General features: G+C 39.9%; 2 protein-coding genes across 3 annotated transcripts in view; one reads left to right on the forward strand and one right to left on the reverse strand.

The window, feature by feature from the left end:
- Positions 1–19,674, forward strand: part of LOC138631335 (MAM domain-containing glycosylphosphatidylinositol anchor protein 2-like) — a 184,579-nt gene that overhangs the window by 22,144 nt on the left and 142,761 nt on the right. The gene's annotated exons all lie outside the window — the stretch shown is intronic.
- On the reverse strand, positions 14,908–18,712 carry LOC138631315 (low choriolytic enzyme-like). The gene is made up of 8 exons (XM_069716162.1): positions 18,638–18,712; positions 17,830–17,848; positions 17,668–17,721; positions 17,354–17,500; positions 17,131–17,248; positions 15,338–15,516; positions 15,160–15,244; positions 14,908–15,049 (listed from the first exon to the last, which is right to left on the reverse strand). The coding sequence occupies exons 1-8, from the start codon at positions 18,710–18,712 to the stop codon at positions 14,908–14,910; spliced, it is 819 nt and encodes a 272-aa protein (XP_069572263.1).

The raw sequence follows: 19,674 nt of genomic DNA on the forward strand, positions 1-19,674 counted from the left end.
TTTTGGGTCTTGACCCACCAGTTGAGAACCACTGGTATAGAGTATATTAATTCAGAAAGCTGTTTGACAGTATGTAGCATGATGTTCTTTAGTTACTCTAATCAGCTTGGTAGGTAGCCAGGTCCAACTAGCTCATGCTATTACAGCGAGGTAGTACCTGTCCGTGATGTCATCTCTCACCTTAATGGTTGCCCCATGGAAGCACCTGAAACTTCTTTAACATGCAGTGCTCACTTTATTCATGTGATGCTTAACTCCATTGAATATGATATGCCCACAGCATGCTCATTATACAATTGGACGGAGGCATCAACAACGCCAGCCAGAGGTTACACATATCCGTGAAGCAAATGGGCATTGACTGTGTAATTGGAATTTCTACCCTTTTTATTTTCCAACTGTGGCTTCTGCCTGGTAGATAGCTCAAATGAGCTGTCATCCATGATTGATTTTCACATTTCAGGGATGCCTACTTTCACTAAGCACCGCCTATTAGAGAAGCTCTGTCATGCCTGTGGCACGAGGTGGGCCGTTAAGTACGGAGTAGGAAACAGTTTGGCTTGGGTGCTCTCAAGCTGAACGTGTAATGTACATGCAGTAGGCACACATTTAGTTCTGTGCCTGGCAGACGAACTGTAATGCACGACACAATAAAAGCCTTTATGATCTGCAAAGTAAGATGACTTTCAAATTCTCATGCTGCCAGTGTTTCGTGTTAAGGTTGGTGGCTTTGGATGGTTCACAAGTATGTTGGAGATTTCTTTATATGGTAGCAGTTAATGTCATCATATGTCACAGCGTGTCACTGAATGCGATAGCACATTGTCAGAAACAATGTGTAATTTTCTTAAGAAGCAGCCTCTAATGGTGAAGCGAAGGTGTAATTTCTTCTGTTTCGCTGTTGAAGTGGGTTTAGTTTAGTCCATATGAAGGTCTTGGTAATCTGGTTTAACTTCACCTCAATTTCCCAATAATTTTAGCTGCACTCAGGAGCTACTTGTATTCTCTCTGTTACTCAGTTGGTCATTAAATCCTGTGGTGGAAATTTTCCAGATTCCACGTCTCCCCTCACTCACATGTCATTGCTTCTTGAACTCTTATGTAACCTGAACTATGGTAACGCTAATTGTCTCAGCTCATTCATTTGACTGACGGTTAGTCCATCTGCAAATGCTAAATACAATTTACAGAAAGACACGTCTCGACTCCCTGGCGTTTAATCCAGTTTTCAGCCCCCACAACCTCCCCAGACTCAAGGATTCAAATCAGCAGCTCACATACTGTGTCATTGTGGGTTGGCAGAAGTTTGCCATGCCAGGCTAGTGGGAGTTTTCCTAATGGATTGGTTGGCCTGTCAACACGTGATGAGCCCAGTGTCACTAAAATAAAAATAATTACTGTCTACCATTTGAAGCAGGTTGGTGAGTGAAGTATCTGTGGTTTGGTGGTTACGGGCCATGCCGAGTCACATTTCCGAGGCGCCTTTTTTTTTTTTTGCCAGAGCTCCTGAGTGCTAATCATAAATGAGTCCGCAGCTGGTCAAGCTGGTAGCAGTTAGAAGTTAAGCGGCCTTGCGTGGATATTACGTACTTTGTCATTTATGGTATAACAGCAGATGTTCCCGTTGAACCTTTAGGCTTTATGACTGGACATTGATTTACTCCCTCTGTGTTTTCTGGATGGATGGTCAGGGCAAAGGCACTTATCTCACTTACAATGTGAAATGGAGTGTATCCAAAAATGTGATTCGGTATGGCAGATAGACTCATACCTACACATAATGTGGCTCATGCACGCATAGGTATATTTGTGTGTAGACACAGATTTAGGGCAACAGGGTGACATAGCACAATCCTGCACAGTTTACTGTGTGTGAAACTAACAAAACAAGACACATGCTCCTCCCTTCGCAAGTGGGTGTAGTTTTTTTTTTGGTTCGCCTAAGGCTAACATGCAAAGCTTGTATGCTGCAAATGAGAGATTTTGCTCCTCTCTTTGTAAAACCACACTTTGTCTTTGGATAAATGGGGTATGTCATGGGTATTTTACCAAAGAGAAATAGTCTCACAAAATTGGTTTCAAAATACTGCTTTCTATTATCTTTGTCTTTGTCTATGGATTTGATCTTCCTTCACCATCACAGGTAAGATTTGTTGTTGTTGAGGATGCTTGTGAAGAACATGGTATACTGTATGTAAAGCTTGGATCATATCAGTAGATATATGTGAGGGGTTTCACGATGTTTTGCTACAAAAAGCTTTGTCATATTAAGTAATTCCCTGGATAATCTGTCACCGAAAAAGGTCATCTAAATAATGAATGAACAAATTTATGTAAAATGCAAGTTTGTACAAAATCTAACTCATTAAAGGTTCATGCATTCAATGATGCATACATGTCCTACAATAGATCCACACAGATAAATGCAGTGTAACACACACACACACACACACACACACACACACACACACACACACACACACACACACACACACACACACACACACACACACACACACACACACACACACACACACACACACACACACACACACACACACACACACACACACACACACACACACACACACACACACACACACACACACACACACACACACACACACACACACACACACACACACACACACACACACACACACACACACACACACACACACACACACACACACACACACACACACACACACACACACACACACACACACACACACACACACACACACACACACACACACACACACACACACACACACACCCCCCCCCCCCCCCCCCCCCCCCCCCCCCCACACACACACACACAACTGGCACCATGTACCACATTCTGTATGTGTACATATTAGAGGTGGAGAGATATATATATTTTTTGAAATGGGTCATGAAGGGTATGGAAAACTTTGCATCGATGCAGTGACAAAACACACTTGCCCAAATACATAGCCCAGGTTTACCCATATGTAGGTTCTAGTTGGGCAGCCTTTCCAAGTTGATAAAAAAAAATCACTCGGCTTTAGCTTGGGTAGATTTTACAATTTTAGGCCGCACACCTTTCTGAGTTGCATGCACTGCAACTGAGTGGGAACCAGAGGCTGCTCTGTGTAAAGTCATCTTGTGGGCGTCCACTAATAGCCTATCTTTAAGGCGTCGAGAGAACATCTGTAAATTTTGTCGACCAATAATTATTGTGATCTCTAAATTGTTGAGTCTATCAAAAGTCTCCATGTGAGGCATTGAGAGGACATTGTAGTCTCCAATTTTGCCTGTGTGAGGTGTTTAATCTCGCATTTACCGATAGTCTGCACGTAATGTGTTTAAGGAACATGCGGAAATTTTAGCATCTATCAATGGTTTTCTTGTGAGGCATTCACAGGACATCTTTAAATTGTAGCATCTGCTGATTGTTTTCATGTGAGGTGTTTAAGGGACATCTGTAAATTGCAACTACAGAAAATAATCTGAGTTACATTCTCCCCCTCTAATCTGCATTGAGACGCATCGTGCATTTAAATCGTTTATATGTGGATTGCAATCGAAAGAAGAGGCCAGTGAAGACTCACACATCTAATATATATTCATGTTGGCATTCATTCACAGTAAAATCCACAGTTCAGAGATCAGAATCAGAAAAAACTTTTTTCAGGTACTTATAAAGTAGAGGATGTCTGTGTGGATATGTAGTGCCTGTAGAACAAGACCTTTAACCCGAGAAGATGGGAAATATTCATATCGTTCCTGCTCCAGGCTACTTGCTTCCTGAAGCCCTGTAGGTGCATACTATGCCTTCCAGGGTGAGGTCCTGCATTATAAATGCAAAAGTAGAGGTCACTGATAGTGAATCAGAATACAGTTTTGCCAACAGGGACCCTGAGGGTCTGCTTTAATGATAACTCAGTCATAGTTGGAGGCCACAAGACAAAATCAGGTCCTGTTTTTGTGCAGAGGGGAACAGTTGGTGGATGATGCAGATGTCCCTGGGGGAATCTTACATTTTTCATTGACAAAAAAATGATTAATTTAGGACAATCCAGATTTGTTTTGTATTTGTTTTGCAATAACCCAACTGAAAACATCAGTTGTGTCATTAATTGTTGAGATTAATAATTAGGAGGATTTATAACACAAGTCAAGTGCAACATCTTGTATTATTTTAGTATCATCGGTGGTATTTTGGCACTTTTGCTCAAATAAATGATGAAAATAACACATTAGAGTTCCCTTTCATTAATCAAAGGATGTAATTTGACACTTAAGTATTTCAGAGTCCCCTCTTTGTATTTATTTCAATGATTTAGATGGTCCATAAAGGTCTCTGCCAAAAATAAAATGTAATTGCTGAAGGATATGAATCATTTCAGGGCTGTGATCTTACGTCCCTGTGAGGCCTGTTGTCATTTGTAATCCAAAAAGTTGCAGACTTGGCAGGTGCAGTAAGGGTACTATTTTACACTTATCTAATTTTTCATCTGTAATACCCCAATATGTCTTTCTGGGTCTCCCCCTGGTGTTCTGATTAATGTCAAAAGTAAAGAACACAAAGACGAGTTTGGATCAGAGCTGGCTCAGAGCAACAAAAATGCACACAAGATCGAAGGAAATATATTGTTCGAAATATCAAAGTGTGCCAAAAGAAAACTTACCGTCCTCTAAAAGTTAATATAACATTTTAAATTATGTAATGTAGCTATAAATTGTAGATTCTGGATAATAAAACTGATTTCAGTCGTGTTTGCATTTTACACTCAGCATGAAAACCATTTCACCTGCTGTAATCCATTTTTGACACAAATCGCCGGTGAACACTTAACACTTACTGTCACCTCCTCCTGGAAGTAAAACAGCTAAATGAGTGATTGATGTGCTCACTCTCTTTCTCTTCCTTTTGTTCCTCGACTGATCGGACTGCTAAAGCTTCTGCTTGGCACTTGGCGGCTCCTTCAGTTGGAGAACTGAGGGTCCCGGACGGTTAGGAGACATTACAGGTTGCTCCACTCTGACAGGTATCTATAGATGCCATTGACTTTAAATTAAAGCAGGGTGTGAGGTGATCAATCATAAGAGTGCACTGTGGACACCGCTACAGCGTGATGCATGGGCTTCCACTCGCCAGGCTTCACAACAGTGCACTGCGATCAGAGCTAAATTACCCCAGTGACCTGCGCTCCTTCTCCTGTCCCCCCACTGTCCTCCCTTTCTGCACACTGCCAAACCCTCCCGTTTTACACTCCGTGGAGCACCGCTGTATTTTTTTGTTCCCTTGTTTTATTACTTCTCACACAACCATTGTCAAAATGTTGCAGTTTTTACTCTGGAGTATGTTAAAACTAAAAGTCGGAGTGTATAACTCTGCTCAGGTCAGGTATGTCAAACCCTCACCTCAGCATGCTACTGTACTGAACATTTTACTTCATGTTCAAATTAAAAAAAGGCCGTCACTGTATGTGACTCATTCAAGCCTTGGATACTGTTGCTATGCTTGTGCATGTAGAGTGAAGTGACAAAGCTCTCCCTCTTTTGAAGGCTGCTGATGAGTGTGAGTGAAGGACCATGTCATGTACAATTATCACAGCAAATCACACATATTTAACATTACTGCTCTCCACTCTTGACATATTGCGTAAGGCATCAGACTATTCAACATATCTCTTAATTCTCATCATTTTTAAACCATAATGTAAAACATATACAGTTTGACACGAAACAGCCTGTTCTTGGTAGATCTCCAGAGAGAAGCTGAAGAGAGGGGATGTAAAGCTTGACTGAAATGGTTTTTGGTTCTTAAAAAACATGTCTTCTAATGGATATTATGATTGCACATAAAGCACCAGAAAAGTATAACATATGGAAACTTGAAATGTTTTACACTGTAGTATTACTACTTTTAAACACATAAACGATGAGTACTTCTTCCTCCATTGTTTGATCCAATGAGCTGCTCTCATGCACTGTGATTGATGAGAGTGCGCTGTTGTTTCATGTAACTGGCTGAATGTAACCTTGTAGAGAAAGAAAGTGAATAATCACTGCTAAAGTGAAGACATGGCGCATTGCAACTGCATCTATTTATTCCAGAGAGGACGTAAGGTGATGGTCATTTACTGACAGTTTATCAACGTGATGTAGAAATTCATAATACAAACAGTACCGTCTGTCTGAAGCACTTCTCATTCCTTCTATCCATTTCGTCATTTGTCTCCATGAAAACTTGTACACAGGACAAGGTAACATTGCTCAATTTCATGGTCTAATGAGCCTCGTCACAGGAGGTATCATACTGGCACACGACATGTTAAATTGGTTATGGGAGAGAGAAAAAACAACAACTTTATTTCAATTAGTTTCTTGTGCTAACCGGTGTGGAAGAATGCTCTCGCTAAACAACTAACTGAAAAAAACCAGACACTAAGGCTACTCAGAAAATTATTGCTTTTTGTGCAGTAAACTGATATGGAAATCGAACCCCAACTGTTAACAGTGACAGCTGTAAAATATCACATTGTCTGCATGAGAACTTGCCTTTTCAGAAATAACATAAGAAACAAAATCCTCACTTTCAAAACCAGTGAGTGGGCTCATTTCAGTGTCCTTCTCACATGTGCACACACATGCTATCTCTCACTAACTGCAAAAACACACTCAAGCATAATGATGTTAGGATTCATAATCATAACCGGTGAACTGAGGAAAAGGCTAATGAGCATATGCACTGTTTTAATGCACCAGCACCATCGTGGCTATTATTCAGCACACGCTGCCTTGAAAAACGATCAACTGTATCCCCGCGCTATGTGTAAATGAAGCTAACATGATTGCCCACAACTCAAGAAAGACCACTGCTGCGGCTCAATAAATCCCGAGGGTTGCTGGAGGGACTATGGCATCCACTGAGAACACAGCGGTGTACCCAGAGCGCTGCACACCGCTGTCATTTCCTTTGCTTGGGATTTCTTGTATTGGCTCTATCGGTGGTTTGTTAACAATTCGTGTCTGCATTACTGTCAACCACCAGGAAACCTCCCAGTGGTTGGCACTTTTAAACATTGCCCAAATGGATATTTTTTTTTTTTTTTTTTTCCCTTTTCAGAGGTAGAAGCACAATGAGGACAGAGGTAGAGGCCTGGCATACTTAGGTTTGCTCCTGAATGGAAACTTCAAATGGAAGCAGAATATAATTCAGGTTTTCCTTGAATGGCTGGAGCCACTTGTGCAACCTGAACTAAAACAGCGCGGACACTATCCACATAAAAGGAAAAAAGCCTTATTTCCCCTGCCTGTGAAAATGTTATTGCTTCAATTTCCTACACAGTTCCCAAAAGCACTGGCTGGACAAAGAAACTGACAAGATGTTCCTAAGGCCTCTCTCTGTACGACACACTATTTGACCTTTCTGCTGATTTAGCATGTCCTTGTGGACAGTGCGCTTTGCTCCGAGACAGAGACATACATCGCCCGAGCCGACGTCCATGTGCTCTCCAACCCATTCATTCAACGAGAAGAAATTACATTTTCCAATTGTCTGCGGCGAGATGATGGAAGTACATTTGGGGGCAAAAGGATGTGTGGAGAAACACAATCAGCACCGAGCAGAGCCCACAAACATACCATCAAAGTGAATTTCATTGGAAATAACATTTTCAAAACCCGGTCAGAGACTTCTGACCCTTTGTGCTTCGTTGTTTGGGGGGCTGAGCTGCATTTATGAGGAGCTTGATCCTGGTTGTTTGTTTGTCATGTGCGTTAAGTTTAAGATTTTCCTTGAAGCACAACGCAGCTGCATTAATTACCGCCTTAATTGGGCGATATACGAGTATACCAAGTTAAAAATATCTTAAATGTGCAACAAATCTCTGCAGGGACAATATGTCCTCCCAGGAACATTATATGGTAAACAAAGAGAAAAGATACATTTAGATTAAAAAAGGAACATCATTTTCCCTTATTGGCTGTATCTGGGAGCGTTACAGTTCTGTAAATGCTGAACACTTAACAACAACTAAATATCCTATCTTTGGGGATCACTCTATAAGCTGCTGGGACTTGCTTTATCATTTTGTCATCTCATCATCGCCTATTTGCCCATTTTATTTTATTTTCCATTTACACTGTACAACTGTGCTGTGATTAAAACGCAGTCTGACTGCAAATGACGATCCAATTTGTTGGTTTAAATGTGATGCGGAAGACTTCGCCAAATATTTAATTAAGCACATGCCCAGAAGAAAAAAGAAAAAAAAAGGGGGCTGTATCATCAATCGAAAACCAGCAACAGCTGTCGGACGATAACGGTCCACTCGGGTTTAATGGCAAGTCCACCAAGGACAATGGAAGTGAAGTACAGTCTACCGCCATGATAATTAGCTGAAACCGTGAGTGTAACTGTCCCGTCTATGAAAACAAGAGAGGCTCTATTAATATGACATTACGTAAACGGCCAATGAAGACTCATCCACTCTGCCGCTCACAAAGTCAGACTCGTACAACCTGTGTAATTGCCACATAAAATTGATACGTTTCAGGGTTGTAATTATATATCTATTGCAGTAATTATACAATCCCACCTTTAGTAGGCATGTTTAAGTGCACTGACACATGCAAGGGGAGAACCAGCCCGGCAGCAACTTTTTCCGTTGTGGCTTTTTGTCTGAGAGACAAATTAGAGTTCAGTGTTTGTACGGCCTATTTCAGGGTTTTATGTCTTCTATTAGGCAATTCTATAATTATCAATTGTGCACTAAAGAGGATCTAATTAAAGATTAATAAACCAATTGTTGACCAGGACACCTAGAATGTGTTAACACTACGGCTGGGTACCAGATTTCAATACTTTTATGGGAATGACTGAACTGCCTCAAAACCATTTGGTATCGAAATATGCCTTGTTATTCAGAACCAAATTTTGATTCCAAGGCTATACACATTAAGTTTGTTAAAACATTTTTTTGCCATGTACTGTATCTGTCCGAGTTGTGTGAGCTGCTGTAACTGGAGGCTTCTCTGTGTGCAGGACAATTGTAGTGTCTGGCGAGAGCTTGCATGTGAGGCGTTTGTGGACATCTGTTAATTGTAGCTCCAGTAAAACAACCTGGGTTACCATCTCTCCCTCTTAACTGTATGGAAACTGAAGATGTGTACTGCACTATCATGTAACTTTCTTTTTCTAGAATAACATTTTTATAAAATGAATATAAAAAAAAAGGATTGTTCAGGTCCCAGTATGAGTAACCAGGTATCAGTACCTGTGTCAGTGTCAAAGGTTTTTGCTGTATGTGGAATATATCTCACATTTTGTATTCTTATATTCTTAAAAGTCACATAACTGCTAAAACCCTGTCTTCTTCTTAATTAACTTAAAGACTCCCGAGAATTGTTTTTTATGCACAAGCGTGTGTGCGCACACACGAGTGACGCAATGCAATTTGTTTTCCAATGTTTTTCCAACACAAAGAAGAAGAAGACTGCTGGCAAGTAAGCACGGATGTAAACAAATGCCGGATTTAAAATACCTTCAAAAACCGGCTTTACTAATGTTTTGTGGGGAAGGAAATGCTTTCAACACATTAGTCAGAGCTCAAAGATGCTTTCGGTGGGTTTTGGTGAATGCCACTGGTTGTAAGCAAAGCTTTTGTTTGTTTGCAGGAAAAACGACACAGTGCACCTTTAAGTGTCACAATGATGCTTCCAAGCAGCACAAAAGCTTAGATGCTCTTTATGTTTGTATGACCAATTAAATGTATACCATATTGTATATAGTATATTGGTTCTTATTTACTTTTCTTATTCTGTGTCTGATTCGGCTGCCTCGTTCTTTTCAGTTCAGTAAATCCCAATTTGATATGTAGCGGAGCTCCCACGGGTAAATAATTACAAATCATATTAACATGCTTGACCAACATGGCAGAGTGGAAGTGTAGCATTGTGTTTAGTCCAATTAAATTTCAAAAACTGAGAGAGCGGTTGTGACACTGCTTCTTAATTCATATTTTAGTGTCAGCGGCGAAGCCGCTAGCTGTTCAGTGAAAGCTAAACAGCTGCTTTGTACACTGTATGTCAGTCCTGTTGACTGTGACGATAGTTTGCTTCATTTTCAGCGTCAGACTGCTTTTTAATCAAGAAATCAATCAGCCTGCTTACTAATTGTGGCTTGATACTACGGCGCTCGTCTGTTGATCAGAATGATGGGACTTCCTTTGCCGCAGTTAGGACGTGGCTTTGCCTTTATCCTGCTATGCACACAGTTTAGCTCAGAGGTGAAACGATCTGCAGGATGAAAGCTCAGTAGCTCCCCGTGAATAAACCTGACAATCTTTCAGGGCACAAGCGACAGGGCGTCTGTCTGCCTCTCTCTCTTCTGGTCAACTCACTGGTTTCTCTCGCTGCTTCGATTTGGGCGTTTCAGTGTTGCCTTCCTCTGATTACTGTCTCAGTCCCCTCCCTCTTGCTCCCACAGTCTCATTGTTCCCCTCTCTATTTGTCTCATCTTATCTCCCCCTATCCTTTTTCTTCCCCGTAACCGTTTCTCCCTCTTTCTCATTCTCCACGCCTCCCTTGCTCTCTCTTTATCTTAACCCCTCCATCTCCTCCTCTGCCCCGGTCTCATCAGACAGACACAGGGAGTGATGCGCAAACACCATCCCTCACATCTCCAATGAGTACCTTGTTATCATCTTGTCCCCATAGCGGCTTTCTGTCTGGCTCCGTCTCAGCTTGGATTCTGTCACTAATGGGACCGCATCATTTTCGACAGCTGCAATTCCTCAGCGTTGACAAACAGAGATGTGGTGCCGCTCTGCGAACACAGCTCAAAGGGATTGTAGACTAATGCCTCGGTCTGATTTACACATTTACAAAGGCCTTTTTAAAGCATCATTTCTCTTTGACACAGGCTGCTGCCACATGACCTGTAAAGACAACTCACTTTTTAGAGCTCACTTGCGTATATTTCTCCTTTCAATCTTTAGAATATCTAAATGTCACCTTATTTGACTGGCTTCTGTAATGTCCTTTTTTTTTTTCATTTTTTTTTTTCATGTATTTATAAGTAATGTCAGCCACAATCCCAGTGTCAGAGAACACAAAGCATGAAACATTCATGAGATTTGAGAATGTAGTGACAACAGACTGTAGCTCGTCAGCGTGCTATTTTGGGTTCAGACATCTTAGAAGTTTGTATATGGCTGCTCGGGCTCCTCAGATCTGCAAAATAGAAGCAAAGTGAAACTTCATGAAAGCTTCAACAATGACACGTTCGAGTTTGCCTTCCTTCGATCTCCCAGCCGTGCTAATCGTTTCCATTGGGTCCAGCAGGGCAACAACAAAGACTCCCAGAATTTGTATGCCAATCTGTTATTTCTTTTGATTGCATCCTTAACTAAATTTACTCTTTTTTTGGAGCACTGCTTTCATCTCTTTCAAAAGGGGCACTTAACAGCTGAGTTGCTTGTGACCCCGATCAGCCTTTGAAAGCAGACGCGCACCACAGATTGCAAAATCGAATGCACTTTGTAAACAACTGTCTGGTTTTTTTGTTTTGTTTTTGTTTGTCACTGGGCTATTAAATTGTGTTCAGCTTAATGTACAGTCTATATTAAAGGGCAAGTCTTTTTTTTTTTCCAAGTCTGTCAGACAACAACACTATACAACAATATTTTGTAAAATTTAAAGAGCTCCTGGATGCTGTATTTTTACCATAGTGACTCTGAAGCAGTCCCAGTGTAATGTGATTTTAGGCCTCCTCAGAGTAAGCGAGAGTTGTTCTGTCAAAACTGTTATTCTTAGGTTCTAATGTCGGTTTATAGAGTTTGATTTATAAAGTAGTTATTTTTCTAAAATTACATTCTTTTTACAACAAATTCCCAATTTATTTATTTATTTTTGTTGTCGTTGCTTTGTTTTTTGGCGAGCTGCTGTGGAAGGACAGTAGCCAGCCATTCCAGAAATGGTTATTTTCAGAATAAATTGGGCTACCCAGAAATGCGTTTAATTTGCATGTGAGTTGTACCACACACAAATTTATGCATCTTTAAAATTGTTTGAATCTTTAGTCATTCTGTCTACACGTTCATGTACAGGGCACATACACAGGCTGTATGTATAAATGTGTAAACTGATCCACATTGATTGGAGCCTTCATGCCACTAATATTACAAATTTAAAGTACAGAATCACCACGTGTCATGGTGCCAATGCACTTTAAAATAAAAAAAAATAAATGCATTGGACAGAAGGGTTATACTGAGAGGTGTTTCTAATATTTTGTCAATCCAATTCATATAAATGGGAGGGACAAAATATTTAGCCTGGTAATACCAGACACAGATTCACTGTGCGAGTGTATGGGTTTGGTCACGCTCCATTTGGAAAATTGTTTCCAGTTGTTGCATCCTAATAGGCGTAGACCTCGATCCTTTAAATAGTTGCCATTAACCACTGTATGATGGTACTCTAGCACTACTTGTGAGCAATAGTCAGCTGGAGTCAAGCTCAACAGCACCATAAATTACAGACTCCAAAATGATCATTAAAATAAATCATCACCTCGCTCAATCACTCAGCTGATCTTTATGCTTCACCTGTCGGTGGTTTAAATGTTGTGGCTGATTGGCGTATGTAAACCATTTCATTCCCCGGAAGGTCAAACGCATATCGTGTTCAGGGAAAACTGACACAGCCTCCAAGGTTGGACTGACTGGTATGGTCAGAGCGAGCATTCGAATTTCCTATTTGGCGGGCAGCCCGTGCAGTGAACTGAGGAGAGCTGTGTGCTGAAGCTTATCGTGTTTGAAGAGAGGCAGGTACACTGATCTGTGTTAATAATGTGGTGGTAAGAGCCGTTCAGCCAGCCAGTGGTTATGGCCTGCCAGCATATTACCAGTGACATCACAGATCAGACTGCATTTGGCTCCGCTCTGCCTGCTCTCATTAGAACAGACATCCTACAGGAGGCCCTGCTGGTCATGTACACTCTGCCCTTTAAAGTACGGTCAAAGAGCATCTGTAAGAGCCTCACAGACAATTCTTTAGACAGACAATAACTGAGTAATCCTAAATGTTAGATCATGTAGATCAGGCTTCCATGTTATGTTTCTGTGTTCTACAAGGCTTCGGTTGCACCAAAACCAAGAGGGGTGTATGTGTGAACAATAAAAGGAAAGATAAATTATTCCATTTAATATGCTTCAATTTATGTCATCCGCACAGTTCAGGGAGATCACTCTCACTAGATTCCTGTTTCATTGAACGTTCAGTGATTTTTAGCCACAGTGCGTTCCAATAGTGGCCTGTTTGTACTTCAGTCATGGGATGCCAGGCTCATCTGTAACCTTATTTTAATTAGGCTGTGCAGAAATGCTTTAATTTATAGCTGGCCGAAAAATTTCTCGGAGCTTCTTGGCGCATGAACAGAGCCAGAACGTTAAATATTTCAATAAACAAGTAGATTTTAAATATTTCATGGGCAGAACGATTGATATGAACTGAAACTACTTTATGAAACATTAAAGGCCCTGTGTCCATCTGAACTATTCAGATTCTCTGGCTTTCTCAGTACACTGCTTGTGCCATGGCCTCTTTAGCTGCATTTAAGCCAGAACGCTGTAGAAATACATGCAAAGCAGTCGTGATTGTTAGTGCATTTAAACATCATGGGAGGGGAGAAATTTGCGTAATAGGAATCTGTTCTCTCTCCCAGGCATTCTCCTCCCTTATCTCACCCTGAAACTCCCCCGCTACTCCTTTGTCACCCAACACTGCTCTCTTTCACTGTGGTGAATACAGAAGAATAACACTGCATAGAATTTCAAAGGGTGGAAAAAAAAAATATCCAAGAGCGTGGGATGTGGCCAAGTGAAAAAAAAAAAAAAAACTAATTTCTCTGCAGGGTTAGGGAGTAGAAGGAGAGCGGTTTATCTCGTGTCCTACCACATCTATGCCTTTCCGCAGAGACTCAGCCCTGCAAAGTTTTGCTCACTGAGTATACTGCAGTACCGATTCACTCTGATAAAACACCGTACTCTTCACAAGTGTGCAAATCCCAAACGTAATTACTATGAAGCAAAATGGAAATGAACTCAATCATGAAGATATTGCCACATATTTGCCCCTCAGTCTTTTTCATATCTAATTAAATCCATGTATTTGTCTTTGGCCAATATTTCCTAACTTTTCTTCCTGAAAGTAACATGGAGAAATTAGAGAAAATGTAGTAATAAAAGATACAGTAGAAATGCTTCATTACTTTTTTTTTAAACAGAATTTTACAGCATCCTATAACAACTCTGTGCAGAGGTGGATCTCCAGGTTTGAAAAGTGAAGCCAGTGTACAAGTGCCTTAAAGTGCAATACCCCTGAGGGCCAACAGAGGCTGGCTCCAAGAAAATGCTGGCTACAATCAACTCGGATATTAAAAATCATCAACTTGTCATCAAACACAATAATATATTTTTTTTATTTTTTTTTTTTTTTAACCACATTCATTAGGGTTTCATTTGTTCAATTCCCTAGAGTCCTTAGAATCTCAGTCCTAAAAAGGTAATGGTCAAAATGGCCAGACCCCAATAAATAAGGATAAATAGATTATTTTGTAATGGTCACATGCAAGATGTCATGACTTGTAGTCATTGATATTGGTTCCCAAAAAGCAACATAATAGCATCTTTAGATCCCTCCTGTCTGATAGTCTAAATAAGCATAAAGGCTGAAGGCTTAAATGTGTAGTCTTCAAACTAAATTGACTTTCATATGTACAGTGTGTCCATTTAAACGTCCATAATAGAATGCAAACCAATAAATAATGACTAAAGACTGAGGAAATGATCCATTAAATCTCTGTTTTAATAGTTTACTTTCACATTATAATGAAATGTCAGACTTAAAACATACTGCAGTAAACTTTTATCCAATGTGGTTCCAGCACCTGTAGAGCCTGTTAATCCGGAGAACGTCAATCTCAGATAGGCCGTCCCGCTGGCCGATTGGAACAGAGTTGTCAGGGATGGGAGTTATGCTTTCCAATCCTAGCTTTGCAAAGGCAGATCTACAGATTCAGACAATGTAATGAGACGATGAGTCATTCAGAAGTTTGTTTCTAGAAGCGAGTTAGTTTCACTGTTTTCAAATTTATGTAGCAATTTTGTTCAACCTTACTTTCCATAGTGCATCACAGAGGAGTAGTCATAGGGAGTGTTGAGATCGTTTGAGGCTGGCTTTTTTTTAAAGTTGGACTGAAAATCTGGGCCCCAAAAAAGACCAGTATATAACATATTAAAAAATAAATCAATCAAGCTCAATCAATTAACCGTAAACGACGGTGTGAGATTCTTACCTTCAATGATGTTTCCCATGTTGATTCTGACATACTTGTCGCGGTCGTTCCGATTGTGTTCGTGGTAGAAACCCAGTGCGTGCAGTAGCTCATGCTGGATGATGCCATGGTTTATGCAGCCAAACTTCTGCAGTGACACCACCTGCTTGTCTCCAATGCGACCCAGTAAAGAGGAACAGCTACGATTGGAGAGCGTGAAAGAGACAGAAGTACATGACATCAGCCTGTGTTTACATACATAAATTGTTGGCGTTCTGATAACATTTGGAAAGGTATATATTGGGAGTAGAAATGCAGCTACCAACTAACGTTCATTTGAACAACACATTTGTGTTTTGTTCTTCCTTTTAAAGGTCTTTGTCTAAACTGATGATCAAGTCCACTTTAAAGAGGTGCACTTGATCATCAGAGGTAGAGCGGTCACAGAGGAAAGTACTAGCAAATGTAGGGGAAGGCTTGGATTTACGAAACACTTTCTGCCTTAGTTAATCACTAAAATAGTGCTGCGAGATGCTTGTTGCAGCTGTAACTGCTGCACGTATGGATCATCAGATAATGGACATCTCTCCTAACTAAAAGAAATAGAAAAGGATTACATATGACGTGGCTGCATGGTCATTTTGTCTTTGTTTTTTTGTAATTATTTTGCTTGCCAGTGTTGCTGTTTGTCATCTCTTTATTGTAGTCTTGCATCTTCTTGTGATCATTTTGCTGTGTCGATATCCCCCCCCCCCCTCTTTATAGCTGTTTTTAATTCTATGTAGTCGTTTTTATCTCTGTAGTTGTTTTTGTCTCTTTGTAGTTGTTTTGGATTTATTTGTAGTTTTTTCAGGTATCTGTCCCTTTTTATTTATATAATAGTAAACACCAGAGCATGCAACACAAAATATCAAATGAAACTACCAATGAATGCCTGAGACGTACAGCTTTTCTGCCGTCAAATCGATTTAGATAGCTTCACTGTGATATCACCATAACCTCTGTGTGCTGAGAATCTGTAATATGAAAAAAATGTATCAATTCACTGGATTTGGTTTGAATGAACTCGATGTTAAAAGATTCTCATCTGAATCAGGAGCCCAAAAAACTGTATTTGGACACCCTGCATATGCCAACCCTGTCTGCTTGAAGTTACATGTATGTACTACTGATTTTTCAACAGCAAAATACTTTTTATAGGAAAAACATTATGCAAACAAATTACATCTTCTGTTAATGTAATTATGACATTTGCAAATTTAGAAAGTTGACAATATATTTATAATGATGCTCACAACCAATGCATATTCCTTCCACCAAAATATACATTGTTGTAGTGCAAGACCCACATGTACTGACTGCTGTATAATGTGGTTATGTTTACTATGGTTATGTTCAGACACCAGTAGCGTTAGGTTAAAGTAAGGGAAAGACCGTTTTCTGGTTTTACACAGGAAAGGTTTACAGTATATTAAAGCATCAAGTTTATTTACATTTACCAAATAGCACAATATTGCCTAAACCTTATCCAAAGTCAAAGTACTTTTGTAGCTATTCCTAACCACAGGCTGGAGGCCGGATGCGAACCTTAGTTTGATAGTAGTTTAATGGTAGTCATGTTTTGAATTAAAAAAAAAAAAATTGTTTAATTCTTAACTGTACAAGGTTTTTTTTTATGCACAACGCACTCAAATAAGTGTATTTATTTTCACTGCTCACTTTTCTTTTTGCAGATATAATAACCTTGCGTGCCGTACCGCTTTAATAAACTGTATACTGTGCCACATACAGGAGTGCTTTAGTTATTAACCTACCCATATCTTGGTTCAATGCTTAGGTACACCCTCACTCTTCCACGTGGAATGAAGCGAATGCAGGTTTTTGATTCCATGTCCTTCATGGCCTTCAAAATCTCATTCCTCTCAGTGTAGTCTACAGTAGTGGATAAAAGTAACAGTAACATCATTGTTTGATTAGACGAAAGAGACATGTTAACATGCAACAATCCAGTTTCACTAATGTATCATGTAAACCCACCGTATTTTTCACTCACAACGTAAGGGATTTCCACATTCCCGTTTCCAGACTTTGGCCATAGACAGCTATAATTGTCATTAAAGCACTTCATAGCACTCCTGGTGTTTGGAATTAACACATCTCCTTCGAACAGAAAATCGCTAGATCCTATTAAAACAAGAGAAAATACGACTTTCCATTTAAATGTCAATGTAAGAAATTGCCTTCTTTCTCCAAAAATCTTTGTTTTTTCCTTTTATTAAACAGAAACTCGACACAAATAATGTGACAATTGTTTCGTCACTGACGTTACGATATCATGATTGAATACTCACCATTGTTCATTCTGAGGATAGTTGTGGTAATATCGTCCTCAGCAGACTTAATCTCTGAGTTCTCTAATGAATGGAAGAAAACCAGAAGTCATACAACAGTTCTCCCAACAACAAACTGTTAGACAAGACTGTGAGTCGATGTATCTAAGTTTGGTTACTTACCATTGTCAGCATCATGATGCTGTGAAAACATAATGAAAACAAGACAAGGTCAAAACCTAGAACATGGCTGAAAGGCTGAACCTCTTTTAATTTGAAAAGACGACTTCTTAATTTGAAACAGATACAGGAAGTTACAGCATTTGACCAACCAATGGTCAAAGTCATTCAAGACTTATATGGCTGTTGTCGTCCAGCCAACAATAAACATTTGATTAAACAGTTTAAAGGTCTTTTCAGACTGGGAGATTTTTGTCTCGCGTCATTGAATTTTGTTTTACCTTCTTTTTTTTTTAAATTTTTAAAAAAAAAATTTAATTTTTTTTTTTTTTTATCATGAGTACATTCACACTGAACGTGAACATTTTCATGGTGGAAGAGCAACTTTTTCTCAGAAAGATAGGCTTTTCTGAGGTTTTGCACAGCGAGTAAAGGCACCAACCAATCACAATCTGTAAAACTGGAAATCAATGTCACATTATAACTCCTAATGACAATTTGATTGTTTTTGTCACCTGGTGTTACAACAGGGCCCAAAAAAATTGCAAAGGCAACAATCTTAAGAACAACGTATTGAGCAGCATATGTTGTTCGCTGTACGTTGCAACGGCGCGATTCTATTCAAACTTTTCTTTGAACAACTGTCGCAAATTTGCTGCCGGTACGAATGATTTGATGCAAACAATTTGCATCATTTATACATCACCCCCTGGAGTGTAAAGGCCCTAATACAATGATAGGGGGTTATGTCACTCACTACACACAGTCTTTATGAGCTGTTCTACTCTATATTTAGGAAGTTATTTCTTACCTTGCCATGGTGAGCGTTACAGAGGCCCAGAAGCTGCAGCAGAAGAAGAAGAGAAACTGTTGTTGTAAGGTCCATTTTGGTCTGAAGCTGCCGATGTAAAGGTGCTGATCTTTAGAGTTGTCACTCAGGAGATTTCTCTTGTCTTACCGAGGACTGATGCTGAAGCCCAGTCAGAGGCGAGCTTTTCTGCAAGCTGTTAAGGTGTTTCTGTGTGCAGAGATTAATGATAGGGGTTTACTCAGCTCCTCTTAGACACACAGCTGATGGGAGTGTCCTGCCCACCCCGGCCTACTGTTTCCACACAGGAATAATTTCCTTCTGCAGGGATTAAAGTGACCACAGGCTGCTGTCTGCTTGCTTAGCATCAGATTTCAGATGGCATTTTTAACCAGCCCGGGGTTTGGCTCACGAGATGTTGGCCTGCCCGAAAGTCTTTTCCCGAAGATAACGAATACAACATTTGAAAAACGTAATACCATGTTCCCATTAAATATTTGCAGGGGCTGACTTCACTGACTCATGTTTTCAATCATGTTTAAAATTTGAGCTTAACAGACAAAGACACATCATCATTTTTGATAATGAATAATTTCCGGTTGTTTTATTCCAAGCAAAAATATCAAATTAATTTGCAAGTTTTAATGTCTCAGATGTAAGGATTTTCTAATTGTCTTTCCTTGTATGACAGTACTCTATATATTTTTAGGTTTTGGACTAATGGTTTTGGACTATTGGTGTTGTGAAAGAACATTTACATAAGTCTTGTTTTGTTTTAGTTTTGAGAAGGAGAAGTAGTACAGAAATGAGAGCTTCATTTGACCCTAATATGCATTGAACAATTTCAGTTTATTGAGAACAATTACAGTTCTCAATAACATGAATTATTATATCTTCATAATAACTAGTGCAATACCCGTTGAAAATAGCCTGTCTCTCAGTATGGTTGCCTGCTTGTAGTATTGCCGTGTAGCTTTCTTGAGAACAGCTCGTTGCAGACGTAGGTGAAGACACTCTTTTCTACGTTCGCTGCGATGCTC

The sequence above is a fragment of the Brachyistius frenatus genome, unplaced genomic scaffold, assembly GCF_029030835.1.
Source record: "Brachyistius frenatus isolate BFR_SWC_R1_liver_20210118 unplaced genomic scaffold, ASM2903083v1 Contig_153, whole genome shotgun sequence".
Classification (NCBI taxonomy): Eukaryota; Metazoa; Chordata; class Actinopteri; family Embiotocidae; genus Brachyistius; species Brachyistius frenatus.